General features: G+C 39.1%; 2 protein-coding genes across 8 annotated transcripts in view; one reads left to right on the top strand and one right to left on the bottom strand.

The window, feature by feature from the left end:
* The first annotated feature begins 5,577 nt into the window (after positions 1-5,577).
* LOC109625529 (LIM/homeobox protein Lhx8) lies at positions 5,578-15,762 on the top strand. 4 transcript variants are annotated; one of them, XM_069522182.1, is made up of 8 exons: positions 5,578-5,803; positions 7,029-7,154; positions 7,365-7,486; positions 8,149-8,369; positions 9,149-9,252; positions 10,224-10,319; positions 11,130-11,307; positions 12,432-15,762. In XM_069522182.1, exons 1-8 carry the CDS (start codon positions 5,618-5,620, stop codon positions 12,506-12,508), a joined length of 1,110 nt encoding a protein of 369 aa, XP_069378283.1. In that variant the 5' UTR covers positions 5,578-5,617; the 3' UTR covers positions 12,509-15,762. The 4 variants fall into 4 exon arrangements, with proteins under 4 accessions (XP_069378283.1, XP_069378284.1, XP_069378282.1 ...); XM_069522181.1 differs by having other exon boundaries at positions 5,591-5,803; positions 11,118-11,307; XM_020080793.2 differs by lacking the exon at positions 5,578-5,803 and adding an exon at positions 5,813-6,483 and having other exon boundaries at positions 11,118-11,307.
* Positions 13,114-18,263, bottom strand: part of slc44a5b (solute carrier family 44 member 5b) — a 38,927-nt gene continuing 33,777 nt past the window's right edge. For 2 of the 4 annotated variants that reach the window (XM_069522180.1, XM_020080410.2), the window contains one exon: positions 13,114-16,714. In XM_069522180.1, coding sequence (XP_069378281.1) covers positions 16,617-16,714 — 98 coding nt within the window. In that variant the 3' untranslated portion in view covers positions 13,114-16,616. Of the gene's footprint in view, positions 18,141-18,263 lie in introns of all 4 variants that reach the window. The other 2 variants (XM_069522179.1, XM_020080409.2) reach the window with 1 other exon arrangement.

Genomic DNA, 18,263 nt, shown 5'->3' with positions numbered 1-18,263 from the left:
TGAAAATTATGCTTTAGGCCATTTCATTAAGGGAGAGACTGAAGCTGAAATAACTATTATCAGTGCGCTTCATTAATAATTAGGGCTGTGGAGTTTCATTAAAAACCTTTAAATGTGCACATTTTTGGCACTATATTATTGATCTCTGCTCTTTCTGATTCAAAAATATGTGAATTATTTTAAAGTCTATCATTATTATGACGATGATGATGATTACTATGATATACTGTTGTATATGGTAATAGTTTCTTTTTTGTTGATTATGAGAAGCTCTGTAGCTTTGACATATTTCAAGATTCAAAGCCAAAAACTTGAATACTGTTCTTTTTTCCTGCCGTGTTAATATTCTAATAAATAAAACCTGAAACCTGCAGCAGGTGTCCGACATTAAAAAGCGGACGTGAACTACAATGAACAGGCAGATGGATGAAACACAGAGATACCTGTTCAAACATCCATCTCCTGTCAAAGCTGCTGAGCTGAGGAAGATATGTCTTTGATAAACACAGTAATCAAGGCAGACTGAACGCTTAACACACAATGAAAGTCTTAAAATAACAATTAGCATAGAAATAGATGAAGGCTGATTATAAATTCCATTCAGGAAAGGGTCTTGGCTGTAAGCTGGGAGGTGGCGGGGAGATCTCGGGTGGAGTCATGCAGTTCTGAGGTGGGGAAGGGGAGGTGGTGGTGGGGCGACAGTTTTTGCAATCAACGTTAAATAGAGCAGTTTTGTGCCTGTGTGATTGTCAAGTGGGCCATTACTAGCTGATAAGAGCACTCTTTCCCTTATGTGGCTCTGATTGGGCTGAGCATGCTGCTCCCTCTCGCACGCTGTCCCAATGCAATCAGGCCCCTCTTTCACCACACTGCCATTTCCACTGCTGTGATTTCCACCCGATCCCCCCCATCGGCCCCCAGCCAACGCAACCCACCCTCCCTCCCAGTCTCTCACCCCACCATCCCTCCTCCGTGCACCCCACCTCTCCCCTTCAGATTCAATGAGTACCCATTTGCAGCAAGGAGAAAAGGTCACGCCAAACTCGTTGAGTCAATTGTAAACCACCCCGACTCTGGCTGATTTCAATGAAAGAAATGAGCAGTTGCAGCCCCAAAGAAAAGCAAAGGTCCGAGTGGAAGTAGCAAATTAGGAGGTTTTTCTCTCAGAGGCTCACGGAGGCCAAACGCTCGGCGCTGCTCAGAAGTCTCCCACATTCTTCTTCACATTCTGTTTTTATTTTTTGCACGTATTTGTTCTGTGTCTTTTTAAAGAAACTTGTGCAGGATGTAAAAATATGATGGAGAATTACAAATTCCGTATTGAATATTTTGATAGTCTAATAACTAAGAGCTTCAGTATTCTCTGTATTTCTCTGGTTTAGATGTGTAAAGACAGTGTGATAGAGGCTTTGTGGGATAGTGAGGGAGTTTGATCTGATTTAATTCATCTCTGTGATAATCTTTGCTTAAGCAGTTGTGTAGCTAAGCTAACATTAACACACATGAACACACGTTAGCATGTGCTGACACATTTTACATCCTCTTTGTTTGGGGCTTCGCAGATTCCACCCCCGTCCATGTGAAAATATTGGTATTACTCATGTTTGGGATGGATTAGATTTACAGGAGTCAAACTCCCTGTTTGACCTTTAACGAACAAACTTTCATCCATGACATGAATCTGTGTGGAGGCAGAATGCTGCTTCAATCACAGATACAGCGCCCTATTAAAATGTTTTGTATTTTCTGTTATGGATTTCTGTTTAAAATCAGATTGATATATTTGCAATTCAACATAAAAATAGAAAAAATCATTACAAGTATTAAACTGATCAAATAAGGACATTTTTAAGCTGCCTGGATTGAATTTCAGATTTTATATATTTGTTAAAGTACCAAATCACAATTTGTCTCACATGGCTTAACAAGATGCGACATCCTCTGCCCTCAAGCCTCAAGTGAGGGGGACAAACAACAACCCTTCAACAAAAAAATCCCTCAACCAGGAAGGACAGAAGTGAAATAGATGTCGCCAGTAACAGAGCACTTCAACAAAATAAGTGTTACTACATTAAAAAGAAAAGACAGGGTCCAACATTAAAGGACTTATAGAGTAACATGCATTTCCATATTAATATTAATATTATATTGACAAGTATTTTAAGGGGGTTTCCATAACCAAAATGAAAGATGCATTAATTGCAATAAAGGGAATATTATTGATACATTTCACACTTAATGACACATTTAAGACACACGCTTCAAATCTCATCGCAGCTCATGAAAAATAGAGATACTGATTTCATGATGCTCTGGAGCTGTGTGACCTAAGTCTAACCAAAACTCCCTTTGTCTTTTTCAGCTGTCATTATTACAGACCTACTTTCTCGCTCTGGCATGTAATGAGGAAGTATTCATACACTGTGGCAGCAGCAGAGCCGTAGAGCAAGTCTGTAGGTGTGTTGACAGATGAGACGTTGTTTTTGTCTGGTCCACATCAGCAGAAAAACATTTAGGAACTCAGCCGTGCCCCTCAAACTGTTACACACTCAGATACACATCTTTCCCAACATGTGAGCTCACATCAGAGACTCCGCAGATGGAAGAAACAATTTGTCTTTTGACGATAAAATTCTCGACACGTTCATCTCGTGACTTCAGATCAGTATTTGTTTGTTTTTACATTGTATCACAAATTGTCTTCCTGCCTGGTATCACAGTTCTCCTCTCACCTCCTCCATGTGAAATCATCACTGGGAGCACAGCCACGTCACTTTTCCAAAAGTTTGAAGTGTTACAGTGTTCAGAGACCCCTCTTTAGTCGCGATATCCACATAGAATCACACGCTGCAGCAGTGGAACCTCTGTGCTGCAGTAGGCAATGTCAGAGATGTGTTATCTGATAAAGGGCATTCATCTCCACCAGGTGGAACAGGACACATCTCGATGGAGGCACGCTAACTCCTTTATCCCTCTGCGATCGTGCGATATGGACGCAGACTCATGCCGGTGCAGGTTGGACTGTTATCCCACAGTTGAGTCTTTCTGCAATGTGTGTGTGGGTGGGTGATGATGATGGGTGGTATTGCAAGAGCACCTGGGTAGAACGAGTTGGTGAAAGAATAAAATAAAAAATAAATATAGATTAAACAAATGTGTGTTTTCTTTAAGTGGACCGAGCAGTTGTTTATGAGACTCCTGTCTTCTGGTCCTTGCAATTCTCGCCAAGTATCTGAATCACCACTCAACAAAAAAGAGTCTGTGCCTGTCACTGCCTGGATGCAGAGGGGAAGCTGACAGGATTCACACACAACAAGCAGGTGGTCTGCTGAGCGGCACAGTGAGACGCAGCCGAAGGTGCAATACACGATGGAAGAAATAGATCAACTCAAGTACTGTACTGACATCTCATTGGATGCCACTGCACTATTCTATTACATTTTACAAGGAAGCACTAATGTACCTGAGTGACAGGTGCATTCATTTGTCAGCTTCAGGCGGAACAGAGTGAGAAATTCTTTTGTCTCTACTGTCATCAAACTATTCAGGAGGAGTCATCGGATGATTAGCACACAACATATTTAAATATGAGATGATTTGAGGTTTTGCTTTAAAGGTACAGTGTGTAGAATTTAGTGACATCTAGTGGTGAAGTTGCATGTTGCAGCTGAACACCCCTCACCTCACCTTCTCCTTCCAAACATGAAAAAGAACCTGTGGTAGCTTCAGTTGTCATGAAAACTCAAAAGGTGTTTAGTTTGTCCAGTCTGAACTAATGTAAAAAACATGGCGGCCTCCGTAGAGAGGGTCCTTCGATGTAAATATAAAGTATTTTAATATAAAGGGTATTTCTGGGGTAAAGAAAGCTACAATTCATACAATTTAGGTGAAACAAACTAGTAAAAAAAAAACATCATGAGGATTATTCTACATTAAAGTTCTGCCAACAGTTCCCTTTCACCTAAATCTAACACACTGGACCTTTAACAAATATTTTTTTATTATGGTTTATGTTTTATATTCAGGTTTGTATGGTAGACTGTTCTAATGAGGGCAGGCAGGGCTTAGGGAGTAGAGCAGGTTTTTCTCTAACTAGAAGGTCGGCGGTTCGGCCCAGTCTTCCCCATACCGAAGTGTAATTAAGATACTGAATGCTAAATTACAAAAGCTCTAAAGAGCTTTGAGTGATTATCAAGACTAGAATAGGTGTGTGTGTTTGTGTGTGTGAATACAGACCATTTAATTGCTGGCAACTCATTAAAGCTCAGGTTCACCTCTTTACTACTTTACATAACATCAGTTAATAGGATGTTGTGTCAGATTGAAGCAGTATGCAAATCAGTTAACAGACATTACATTGATATATGACATTGAGATGTTGCTTACGTGTTCAGTGATACATCAGTAATATTAATACATTAATATACTGTGCATATAATAAAACATGCTGTATATTGTGTACTTTTACCTTTGAGGTTTAGAAAACAATACTTTTGGACTTTTACAGTACTTTTTTTACATATAGAGTATGCTTACATAGCAGTATTTCTACATTTTCTTCAGCAAAGGATTTGAGTACTTTTCCCACCACTGCCCTAGTTTTTTCAGACTGAGTATCTATAGGGTGCCTGTTATTTAGAGCCAGTGAAAGATTTATTACATGTTCGTGCTGCTGATAGAACTTTACAATCAAAGTCATTATGTGGGAAATCTGCATGTATATATGTATAGTATCAATCAACAGTGAATGATTACTATAATAATTCATATTGTCAAATAAGCTGATACCAAGATGATATTGTTCATTTATTCCCCTGCAACTGTATAGGTTGTTATCCATGTGATGCATTATCCTAAATTACAGTACAAAATAAATAAATATATATTTGGAAATAAGTGTATTTTATGTTTATCTATTTAAAAGTACAATGCACATTGATCTTCATGCGTTCACTTCAATACACAACATGTAAACGCAGGCTAAAGTTGAATTTAATGGGAACTTGGAGGCACAGAGGGCAGAAAGTGGGTATCAGTCGGAGCTCAAATAATTGTACTATAGAGCCCACTAAGAGTCAAACGATAAATACAATAGAACTTCAAGAGCATGTTACTTATAAAAATGTTATTTTTTCCCAGATTTCTTTTTTTTAGTCTCTTCATGCCTCTAACCAAGAAAATACAATCACTTGAACTGGTCACAGCCACTGGTCACAACCAAACCACACACTGCTCCTCCACTATTTCTATTCATAAAAAATACTTAAATACAACTCAATATCCTGCTGGTTGAGGTTGTTTTGAATGTTCTGTTATGTATTTCAATCTTTTATTAGATTTGTGTATGATCTTAACGTGAAAAGTAACTTCAGCTATATCTGAATAATGGAGATGAAAAGTACAGTATTGCCCTCAGAAATGTACAAGTAAAGGGTTAATAGGTCTACAGCACTACTTATTTATAGCCCATTAAAATACATGATGTGTTTTGAGTCTCACATTATTTTAAGTAGTTGCATGATTTGCAAGAATATCTTTTGTTGTCTCCCTCTCAGATCTCACATCCAATACCACACAGTAGTGTTATGGTAGGCGCGGCCACAGAGGAGAGCAAAATATGAATTATGATCCGCCCTCTAACAGAGCTCACACACACGCACGCACACACACACACACTGAGGGAGAGTTTGACTGTGAAGCCCTGCAGCTCCAGCTCCCTCTCCTCTCTCTGCCCCTGGACTCAGACATGCGCTGGAAAAGTGAGGTGCAGGTGGAGTGCTGCGTGGTGGGACAAAACGATGAGGTGAGTGATGGAAGAAATGTTGTTTCTTTGAGGTGTGTGTCAGTAGATGGCAGATTAGATATTAGTCGAACTTGCTTTGCCAATTAAATGAGAGTGTGGCTGCTGACAGCTCACTATTTTCACATTCTGCTGAAATGTGGGGGGAGATTATCCCTCCCTGAAAGTCTGCAATTAAAACTCAAGTAGTTAATGAGACCTCTTCACCTTTTGGTTACCCTGGGCAGACGTTTGTGGTGAACTTAGCCTTTTTTAATTACTGTTATTAAATAAATCAGTCCCCCTTTTCCCCTTGGAGACCTGCTTTTTTTGATTGACGTGCGTAATTGGTGCGTATGGGGTGGTCTCTGCGCGGCACGTGCGCACGCATCACCATTGCATATCTCAAGCACATAATGCACATAAGGATAAGTGCTGTGGGTATTAGTTCAAGTGTTGTCTGTTTTTCTAAGTGATGACTATCCCTCTCTCTTAAAAAATGTCACTTCGGTTAATCGGCGGCGTTGTCATGGTGAAAAAGGCGACAGGCGTGATGATATTTATGGGGAAGGGGCCTCAGGGGGGCATTTAATGCAGCTGCGGTGTGACGGAGCGACCACCACTGTCTGTGCGTCATGTGTGAGGACTGCAAGGGAGACGAGGAGCTGCTGGGCAGATGCTCTGAGGACAGGAGGGACATCATGGTAGGAAGTGCTGAGGATGAAACTTTATTTACCTCCAGAAACTGGCTGGGAATGAGACAGAGGTCATTTCTCAGGATGAAGCTTTAAATAAGTGTGATTGAGGAAAGAATATTTGTTTAAAAAAATGGGCATAAATATCAAGAATGACGCCTGAAATTTACTTTAAAAAAAATACATCCAGCCTGGAGACAACTCTTAAAACTTCACTTTTGCAAAAAGGGTTTTTGGGTAATTTGTCTTTCTACATTCATCTGTTGTGGCTGCAAATTGTATCACGTGAACTGACTTCTGTGTCATGTTTTAAGATATTGACGCAAGAAAACCCCTCAGCGCAGGTGAAGTTGAGCCGGAAAAGCTCAACTTCTAAGAGCCTGAGTTCAGTATTTATTATGAAAGCATTTTTACGCGTCGTCCTTACGGCTGATGGCATTGACAGGTGACAGCTCAGGTATATTATAGTCTATACAGACCTCGTTATGTTCTATAGGTGCGGGATGGTTGCGTTCCCGTGCGTAATTTTCTAACCGCAGGTCTGATCCCTCCAGGGCGCGCCGGTGGAAGTTTTGGATGAAGACGCGTCGTCGCTGCAGGCGATGGCCTCCGCGCCTCTGCCGGGCAGATCCGTGTGTGCGAGTTGCAACGAGGAAATCGTGGATAAATATTTATTAAAGGTAAAAAAAGGAATACAATCACCGCCTTTTTCATCACCGAGTCTTTTCACTTCTCCCCCTGTCTTCCATTCAGCTTTGGATCAGGCGATGTTCTTGTTTTTCTTATTCGCGTGCTGCATGTCTGTGGTTTTAAGGCTCTACGCATCAGTCAGGCATCTTGTCTCCAAACCTGAGTGACTTTACATAACTTATCCTCTGTCTTTGCTTCAGGTGAACGACCTGTGCTGGCATGTGCGCTGTCTGTCGTGCAGCGTGTGCCAGACTTCACTTGGCAGCCACAGCAGCTGCTACATCAAAGAGAAGGAGGTTTTCTGTAAAGTGGATTACTTTCGGTATGTGCAGCGATTTCTTTTATTAGTGCTGATGCAAAGTGCAAACGAAAATCTGAGCTATTCAAACGAAAGTCAGAAACACACAAAAAATCCTATATTGAGGAATAATAATGACTAATAATAGCAAATATGGCTACAGGGTTTGACATCTGTCACTGCCTTTGCTTTAAGTCACGTATCTATTAAAATGTCAATTATTTATTGGCCTATAAATCCTTCAATAATCAATCCAAACAAAAGCGGTTTTGCCCTTAATTAAAATATATTCGCCGCATATTTCAGGTCTCGATCATCACAATAAAACACAGATCGATGGATAAATGGATCCACAGCTTATGTATTAGTAATATTGGATAAACTGTGTAAAGTATTGTAGGGTGACTTATTTTACCAGGTGGAGATTAGAAGGAAAAACTGGGAGTCACGTAGATTAGGCTCTGAGTTATTTATAATAATGGACCTATTGCAATAAATAAAGTCAGCAACATCTCTGAGGGTTTATCTCATTTTGGGCCTAAAACAAATCAGTCAAAATAAAAGATGAGTTGAGTTAAAAACCTTTAAAACGCAGAGGAGCCGTTACAGTGATGCGTTAAAAGCGCGCAGGAATGGATGTGCTGGATGTGGGTGTTCGATGTGCTCACCCTGACCTCCACCTGCAGGAGGTACGGGAGCTGGTGTGCGTGCTGCGGCAGGAACATCCACTCCACAGACTGGGTCCGCCGGGCCAAGGGGAACGTGTACCACCTGGCCTGCTTCGCCTGCTTCTCCTGCAAGAGGCAGCTGTCCACCGGGGAGGAGTTCGCCCTGGTGGAGGAGAAGGTGCTCTGCAGGGTCCACTACGACTGCATGCTGGACAACCTCAAGCGGGCCGTGGAGAAAGGTGCGTGAGCCCTGCACCATCACTGCTTTCACTCCTTTCACAGATATTATTATACCGTTATGTTCTGTTCTATAAATAAGTTACCGAGGGAACGAATGCTGAAGTGTTTCCTGCAGCTTTGTCACATTTTACAATAGAAATCACAATATTTGCTTTATCGTCAAATTGATGTGTAAATTGTATTTTCTCCAATTCAAGCTAAAGAAAAGTGAAATATGCTTTTTCCTTCATTATGTTTGAACATAACTAGGTAGAAAGAATGAAATACAACCTGAATACCTACAAAATAAAACATCAATGAAATGTCCTGCAAATAATAATAAAAAATCTAAGGCAAATATTCACATTTTCCCTTTTTTCCAACATAAATAGCTTTATTTGAATAAGTTCATTTAATTTTGTTTAAATTACCACAAAGTACAAAATAAATAAATATGTATTTCAGCACAAGTGTGGTCTATGTATATTTTTGACAAGGCACATTGATAATCATGGTTACTTCACTACACTATGTAAATGCAGGCTATAGTTGAATTTAATAAGAACTCTGAGGCAACAGGGTTCAGAGACCCTAACCCCACTAAGAGTTAAACGACGAATACAACTTGAAGAGCATGCATGTTACTTGTAATAATATTCTTTCACTGTTTTTCCTTGTTTAAATTAAAATGTTTTAAATATGCAGTGTGTTAAAATTGTATATATCATCTGTTGTGTTTCTGATACAATGTGACATTACACCAGGGGGTGTTAATATGCGGAATTGCTCTTTTTTGCAGGAAACGGTGTTAACATGGAGGGGGCTGTGCCCACCGAGCAGGAGATTAACCAGCCCAAACCCTCCAAGAGAGCTCGGACCAGCTTCACTGCCGACCAGCTGCAGGTTAATCCCCATCATCACAAATTACACAGACTGTTGCATCATAAATGAGTTAAATACAGAGTGAAATAGGAATTCTATTGTGGTGGGGAGAAAGGCAAATAGAATTTTTTTTGTTAATAATTAATATGTAATAATAAAAAGGCCAGTGTTAAAACAAACTGCTGTATATTAGATAATTCCCCCACAAGGCTTGATCTGCAAGGAACCAAATTCTACTGGGAAAACATTGAATTTGTGGCCGAAGAAAATTGAAATGTAAAGATATTGAACTTAAAACCAGTGGCCTCTGCCTTCAAATTATACTAGAACACAAACCTATGGAATTAAGAATTAGGGCAGGTTGAGTGAAACAAGCTCAGATGGATTTAACTTTGATTTTCATTTTAGACGTTTCAGTGCACGATGCAAATCTCAGGCAGCTAATATGATTTTACGCTTCCTTCCTACATTTCTGTGGATCATGTTCGTAGACTATGATTGACTGTGTGATATTTATACCTACTCACATATTCTTACATTACTGGCAATAACTCTTCATTTTTCATTGTCATTGCTGCTCCCTTCATCTCTATCAGACATTTCCTTATGTATAAAGACTTTAAACATTGACACACCTCTCATCAGGCTTAAATCTGTTTTTTTCTGATCAATATTGTAAATATTGTAATCTTTTTCATTAGTCCAGTTACACACGGAATCTTCTTTTGGTAGTTATTTTTTTAAATCAATAAAATTTGATTGATTGAAGATTCACAATCACTTTTTCCGAAACATACTGATTCTTATTTCTAATACCTACCTTATCCAAAAAGATGTTTGGTCTGCAGCAGTGAATCTGACACAGTATAAATCTGGTCAGGTCACCACACAGCAGGGACTGGTGTTTTGCAGATAATCTTTTAAATCCTCACAGGACGACAAAGGAAATCTTCTGGTACTGAACTGATTTTCTTTTACCTGTGCACGTGCAGGTGATGCAGGCCCAGTTTGCTCAGGACAACAACCCAGACGCACAAACGCTGCAGAAACTGGCAGAGCAGACGGGCCTCAGTCGAAGAGTCATACAGGTCAGTGAGGGATCAGTTGCATCAGAGAAATACTCATCTGTACATAATTCCGTACACTTACTGAGAGAGAAGCAAGAGATAAATCACAACCCACTATGAGGTATATTTTATATATTGCTGCATTGTTTAATTTATAATCATGTATTGTATCTTATTAGCTGATCATCTTGACTTTATCAATCATCAAAATATTTAATAACTACATGGAGTACAAAGTGTTTTTCTGTATAGAAATATTGTATCATATAATGAAAATACTCAAGTAAATTACAGTATCTCAAAATAATCCTGAAGTACAGCACGCTGGCAGTGCACAGTATGTCATATAAGACCGAGGACGAGTACAGAGAGAAATACTTAGAGACCAACAAATGTTTCTATTAAAGTGTTTAATATGTGGGGTATAATTTTTTCCACTGCTAACATTGACAATTCAAGCACACTAGGTAGATAATGACACCTTATTGGAAACGGCCAGGCAGATTTGACTCTTGCTACCTTATTATCTCTGCATATATGACAAAGTGAAACCTTGAATAATCAAAAAATAAAGGCACCACTAAATAAACAGGAAGTGGGAACAGTGAGTTGTGCAATTGATAAAAATTACAGGGCTATAAAAATATAACAATGGTTATACTCACCAGGAGATATGACTGTAACTCCATTCAAAATTGAAGATTTGAGTTTTGTGTGATCGGCTTGTGTGATTTAAAACCTGCAATAACTATCCACATCTTCTCGACAGTGTTCTTTGTTGCATGTTGCTTTCAAAGGCTGTTTGTCCCGTTAACTCAGGTCTGGTTCCAGAACTGCCGAGCTCGCCACAAGAAGCACGTGAGCCCCAACCACACCTCCAGCACCCCCATGACCTCAATGCAGCCCAGCCGCCTGTCGCAGCCCACCCCAACGCCCGAGGAGCTGCAGTACACAGCCTACGGAGGCCCCGAGGGCTCAATGCTCTCTGCACTACACTCCTTCATAGACAGTGAGAACCAGACTTTTTATGATTTTTTACCAGAGGGATTTGCATAGATTTCTTTCTGTATTCTGCAAAATGTTACAACCTTGTGTGATGAGACAATAGAACATGTTTACAGGGATTACCACACAAATAAGAGAGATGACTATTTTCACATTTTGAATATTAAGTTTCTTTTTTTACATGTAAATGACAGAAAACCTACATATGTGCACACTTTATCACAGAATACATTTTGTTATATGTGTTTTACCAAGGAACAAATGAACAAAAGAAGCGCAGGTTAAACGGATGTCGTACCTTGTGATACCTTACATTTGACGTATGAATTATCTGAAGAGCAAATTTATGTTTTCCAATGATTAATCGCTGCCAAGAAATTAGACTCTACACTGAAAACATCTCAATTAATCTGTTTAAGATTAGAGCTGTTTGAATAATCTGAAACATTATTTTCTATGATAAATAAAGTCACCAACTGCACTGGTTTATTAAATAAAACGTTGTTATAGAAGGATTCAAACTGACATGGGCACTAAGGTTGCTCATCTCTCAGAAAAATTGAGTTTATAAGCAGATGATCTGATGTTACATTTATCACCAAAGTAAATCTTAAACTCTTTAAAAAAGATACAGAGGGGACCATAGAGGAATTTCCCTCTTTGATTAACATAATTAAAAAAATAAAATTCTGAACAAATAAATGGACAGACTTGCCCATAATCTTAATTGGGAGGATAAATGTTATAATAAAATCATATGGTTGATAGTCAGTACATTTCTTATTACATTCTTGTGTTAAGTTCTACTAAAGCAATGTGAAATATCACATTTTGTACTTCTTCATGAAAAGTCGTACCAGTCAACATGAGATAAAAAGAGGAAAAACATAAAAGTATCCTGCTGTGTTCAGCTCTAGACAAATGGAAATTCATTAATGTGTTAATGGCGAAATTAATTAATGGAAAACCATTCAAATAATCAGGATTTTCACATTGTTGATCTATATTAACATTTACCAAAGACTAAAGGTGATTTGAATATAAGAAAGCTTTCCATATCAGTGTGAGTTGCTTCATGAGTTAACGTGTGAATTACTGTAATGACTCTGGTGCTCTGTGTGCCCGCAGTACACCCCCCTCCATCCATGTTTCAGCCGCTGCTGCCAGCCCATGCCATGACCTCCCTGCCCGTTTCGCACGCCTGAGCCGCTAACACACATGCACGTACACACAAATGCGCACACACCCGAACCGCAAGCGATCATTCAACATTAGCAGCTGCAGTATTCAAACGTCCATGGTAAATATAATTTCATTTTCAGGGATCCATGAAGCCCTGTTTTATGAAACTACCAGCAGCTCATCTCATTTTTATATTATATGAAAACACTTCAGTCACTGCTGCGCATCATTATGGATGAGTGTAATTCACAGCTCCACTGTTTAATGTATAATATGGAGATGGAAATGTTTCAGTGTACCTCATAGGACTATGGCACATGACATTATGGATTTCTATCTGTTTGTGTAGTTGGTGACATAGTTTGACTGTGCTACTCTTCAGTGAAAGCCACCGATCACAAATGTCAACTCATTACCAAGATCAACTTGAAATTGTTTGTTTAGCAGTGCTTTAAATATTGCAATTTAATTTATTTATTGTATGTGAAGTCTGTTTTGAGAATAAATGTCTAATTTCACAAAGCTGTGAGACGTGTGAGTGACTGGAAACACATTTTACACACAAGCAGCTCAGTGAGTGAATGAAGAGATAGAGGAGGAAGTATTAGATTTAAGAAAGCGTTAAAAATCAGTGGAAAAACTGTTTATTGATAAAAACACAAGTAACAAAGAAGATCTATATTATGATGAATATGGCCATGTGCAATATATTCTCTAAAAAAAAAAATAAACACAACTTTCACTGTATAAATAAATATACAACAGAGGTCATAATATGACAATAAATTTGGCTTGAAGCTCATCTTCAGTCGATCAACAGGTTTAAGAGCTGCATCTTTTAAGAGTTTGCAGTAAGAAAACTGACGCCCATTCTAACAAAGAGAGACGTTTTACTTGTGTGTACTTGTTGACTGTGGTTGACCAAAGAATCTAATTTCCAGACATGGGAGGGAGGGGGAAGCATATAAAACTGTTTTTACTTCACTTATCAGATCTCAGGTATTCACCTTCATGGGAATGAAAAAAAAAACAACACCCAAGCTGCACACACACACAAACAGATACAAAATTCACCTGGGAGGAAAGTCAATTTCCAGGATGCATGAAAGGAATAACGACGTGTTCTGTGTAAAATGCCAAACTAAGCATCACATGCATCGTTTCTCTCCTTTCAGATACACAAGCAGAGTTGTTTTTGCTTTCACTGAATGGTTAACGTCGTACGTGTTTCAGCGTGTTCGGCACAAACGGGGGAGGAAGGTGTGCGCGTATGGCGGTGTTGTCACTCTGAGGCACCATGAGGGCAGACGCTCAGGTCTGACAGAATAAAGACACACTCACATGGGTCACATCTCAAAGCTCTAAAGCCCAGTGTCCTACAGAGCGATGCTTGAATCCAAAAAATAGATCTTAGTACATGTTTAATATCTGTGTAGAAAACAACAACACAGAGAGAAAATGCCAAGAGCTATGCCACCCACTTATTTTATCAGTGGGTTCAGCTACAGCCTGCTTACACCCAAACTGAAACTTATTTTGTAGACATCCAAACATGTCCTGGATCCTTCCTCCAAGAGAAAAACAATATTTCATTAGCAGAACCTTCACAATTTTCATCAAACAAATCCACACAACTGCATCTTTCACATGACAGGGTCACTAATAACCTGGGTCACAAAAGCATACATGCTCATAAACTGATTCCAGACATGAGCATATATTTCAAGGGGCAACCAATATATAGCAAGTTTTTTTTAAACCAATTAAATGAGTCTGATTAATAAAATAAAAGGCTAATTGCAAATATAAGGCAGGATCAGTTCCACTTTTGAATTAATAAGAGGAGACCGAGCCACATTTCAATCAATAGGAGGCAACTCTCAAACTAATGAGATACATTTATGGGGATTTATTTCTTTAAGAGCAGCTACTAAATTCATGTATGACCCTCTGAGTCGCAAACAGATGTGCCCATAGGTTGAAAATATAAGAAACAGCACACGTGTCACAGGTTCTGTGTTTTTTGCTGCTTGGACACACACTAGAGGTGTCTGAGAACAAGCCTATGATTTTCACAGCCCAGTTATGTGGTAGCAGTCTGGTGGTGTAATTGTAATCAGTGGTGTCTGTCTGCCCGTCATGTCTGCAGTCATAACCGCAGTTTTCATTGTTCAGTTTTGAAATTGGTTGGTGGTCAGGACCTGCAGTTTTTATTTCAAAGGTTAAGTCTTAGTGCAATGCAAACACTAAGATGAATAGAACCTTTTGGATTTGGACCAAATTGGGTAAACAGCCTTTGGGGCCTGAGAAGGATCGGCCCTAAAACATGGCTGTTATCATCTCTGCAAAGAGAGGGGCTCAGCTAATCTCAAATCATCCTAAAGGTTCAGTAAGATTTCAGTGAAAGGATCTATTGGCAGAAATTGAATATAAAATAAATAATCCTAGTGATGTTGTCACTTGAGTGTTTTATCTAAATTGAATGATTGTTGTTTTCTTTACCCTAGAATGGGCCCTTTATATTTAAATACTTTATATTTACATCAGGATATTACAGCCATGTTTTTTTACAGTAGCCCAGACTGGACAAACTAAACCTTTTGGGTTTTTATGACAACTGAAGGCTGCCACAGGTTCTCCTTCATGTTTGGAAGTGGAGGGTGAGGTGAGGGGTGTTCAGCTGCAACATGAAACTAGATCCTACACACTGCCATTTACTTCAGGCCCTATTTGAGAATAGGGTGACTAAAGCATTTTAAACCCAACCAATAGGGGGCACCACAAATAACAAATATATGTACCTCAAATCAAGTCAACAAAATTGTACTAAATTAGCTGTGCATAATCTGGAGTCCAGAATTAAACAAAATCTGAAGTGCCATTTTGATTTGTGTAAGTGAGCGTGGCCTATCACATTGCTCTTTCCGGATTGCTGACTGAGCTGCTTCTCTGAGCAATTATTATTTGCTATTTTTGTGTGTGCAGAGTTTTAATTAAGCTGTCAAATGTAATCTTGGTGACAAGAGCCAGCACAGGCATTTTAAAAGTTGGATCTAATAGTTTCACCTGCCTGTTTCCAGACGAGGGTTGCAGGGTCGGGGTTGGCTCCTGCTGATGGAAGGGGCTATATAAGCAGTTGCCTTTTAACTATCAGGGGGAAGTTTTTTGTTGAGATCGATGGAGTGAGAAACTGCGTTTTGCTGCTTGAGACAATAATTAACACTGCAGTATTGATATTGATTGTTGCGATTGGTACTCTGAGAGCATTTCTACTTCATTATGTGATGTTTCTTCAAAACTGGATAAGACAATTCCACTTCACTTTTCAGTTTTACTACAAATATCTGGAAAAGACAAGGACCTCTACAGTTGGTGACTGACTGTCCCTTTAACAGAGTTCTTTAAGAAAAACATCTGTGAATATAAAAACATGTATCTGCAAGATGCAATTAGACAATAAATGACATAATTAAAAAAAATGCATATAAGAATAAAAACTGAACTTCTATAACATCCTTGACAGTTGAATATGAAAACAGTGGACGTTTTTTCTCAATATGAGACATTTTAGGTCAGAAACACAACATAACAACCCACAGATGAGTTTAGATAACATTAGACCATTTCATGGAATAAAGTGAGGTCTGGTGATAACTGGCACCACCAAGTGGTGAAAACTGGTAATTACAAGAGATCAAGAACAAAGAGCTGAGGTTCAACCACAACCTCAATAAACAAAGACATTACTTGTTCCAATAGGAACTTATTATGCACCGTGACTGTGGCTGTGTATAGACTTGACTGTAGTGATTGTAGTCAGTGAGAATGACTGTAAAAATTATGCCACAAATCACATTTTAGTTCTGAAATGTTAAAAACTTTGTACACCATCCATACCAAGATCCCTGAAGTGAGCTATAAGTACAGACGACCTACCCAATCCATAAATTATGATTGTGCAAGTGACTGAAAATTTTAAAGTAGCATAACTACACTTTCTTGTCCATTATAATGAATATGTGAAATTTATGCAAACTTAAAATACATTTGGTAAAATTGCCACACAGGTTTGTTCCATGCTTTGGTAAATGACCTCCAGTCTTTCTCCTTCCCTCACCTCTCTTCTTGTTTCTATTTCCTGACGTTCTTCTTGCTCAGGATGCTCTTCAAGGTTTTGTTCATGTAGAAGGGCCGAGCAGGAGAGCCGTCATTCACCTCCAGGTCCCACACTATGAGGCAGCAGCAGCAATATGTTAAAAATCAGTTTGGAAATTTAGTCAAAGTTAAACCATGATACTTCAGCTCATCTTCGACTGATAAAGTAAAACTAAAATCAAGGTTCTGGAAAATGCACTGGACGAAGCTTCAACCATTTATGTTTATTCCAAAAAATGATTCACATTTTCATTGGATTTCATTGATAAAAAAAATTCTCCTGTACAAAAACAACACTGAATAACCTCCAGACAGATGCGTGTATTATACTTAGTATTAAAACAGCACTATATCTGAACCATCCAATAAAAAATTTACCAAAAATGGCTTTGACATCCTTTTATAAACAGTATCACAAAAAGTTCCTGGTGTTAGGTCTAAAACCACAGAGTAGGAGGAACATTTTTCTTTTTTTTCTTCACAACTAGGCACATAAACTAGTGGCTGCATTCAGTAGTTTTCCTGAAATCTGTCAGGTTCAGTTCCAATTTTTAAGCAAAGAACAAAACATATTGTTTGAAGTCTTGACCTCCCACAAAGTCTCTGTCTGGTTTACAGTACATCTATGAGCATGATGGAAACTTTGAAATGATTGTAAGACAAAGAGAAAATAAGAGAAACCTGTTTTTCCAAGTGCAGTATACACACCATTTTTTGGATTTGTGTGTTTTGAGTTAGTATAAATACAGGGAATCAGAGAAACCTATAAAACCAATGGTAAACATCAACAGCCAGCAAAATAATCATGCTCGGCAGAAGAAATAAATCACATGGTTCTTTTCCCATATGTGAAAGTGCATACAAAACATGATTTTACACTAGAAGACCAAAGTGCGACAAGAGGGTGCCCCATAAGTCCACCACTTCTGATTTTTAAATGGTGATTTCATATGCCGTAGTCCATCAGTGGCATCTGTACATTTTAAGGTCCCTTATGTTTGTTTGGGTGAAAATGCTCAGATTTCTTTATTTCAGTCTGTGCATCCTTCCTGCGATTTGACAAGTACCCTCTCAGTAAGGCAGAGGTCAGCAGAAAATACAGAAAAGAAAAAGAATGAAAGAAAAAAAGGCAAGTTTCTGAGTTGGCTCAAGAGAGGAAGTGAACAGAGGTCTTTCTCTAGTCCCCCATGCCTTTTTTCCTGGGAGGGACTGAAGTAAAATCATGTCTTTTCATGTCCAGGTCATCCAGGACCAGGCATCAGGGATGCATCCAGTTTAGATGTTTAGCCCTAGAAATACTTGCTCTCAAACATCCAGACGCATAAAGTAGATATGGAGAAGTGAGCGAGAGAGTCAGTGAATTAGTAACAGGGCTGCACGTCGCTCAGGAGGAAGTGCGGGATTTGGCACCCTCCTCTCCTTTGCGCAGGATCTTGTGCAGGCCAGGAGACATGTAGTAGGGCCTGGAGGAAGAACCATCGTTCCTCTCCAGGTCTTCACCTGAGACCAGGTCCCAGCACAGGAGAGGAGGAGCAGGAAAAGCAGAAAGAAGGACAGGAGGAGAGAGAAGGCAAAGACTTAGTAAAGATAGATAAACACAGACATGCAGGAATTACAGAGAGG

The sequence above is a fragment of the Paralichthys olivaceus genome, chromosome 3 (genome assembly GCF_024713975.1).
Source record: "Paralichthys olivaceus isolate ysfri-2021 chromosome 3, ASM2471397v2, whole genome shotgun sequence".
Classification (NCBI taxonomy): domain Eukaryota; kingdom Metazoa; phylum Chordata; class Actinopteri; order Pleuronectiformes; family Paralichthyidae; genus Paralichthys; species Paralichthys olivaceus.
This window is presented reverse-complemented; position numbering and strand designations above follow the sequence as displayed.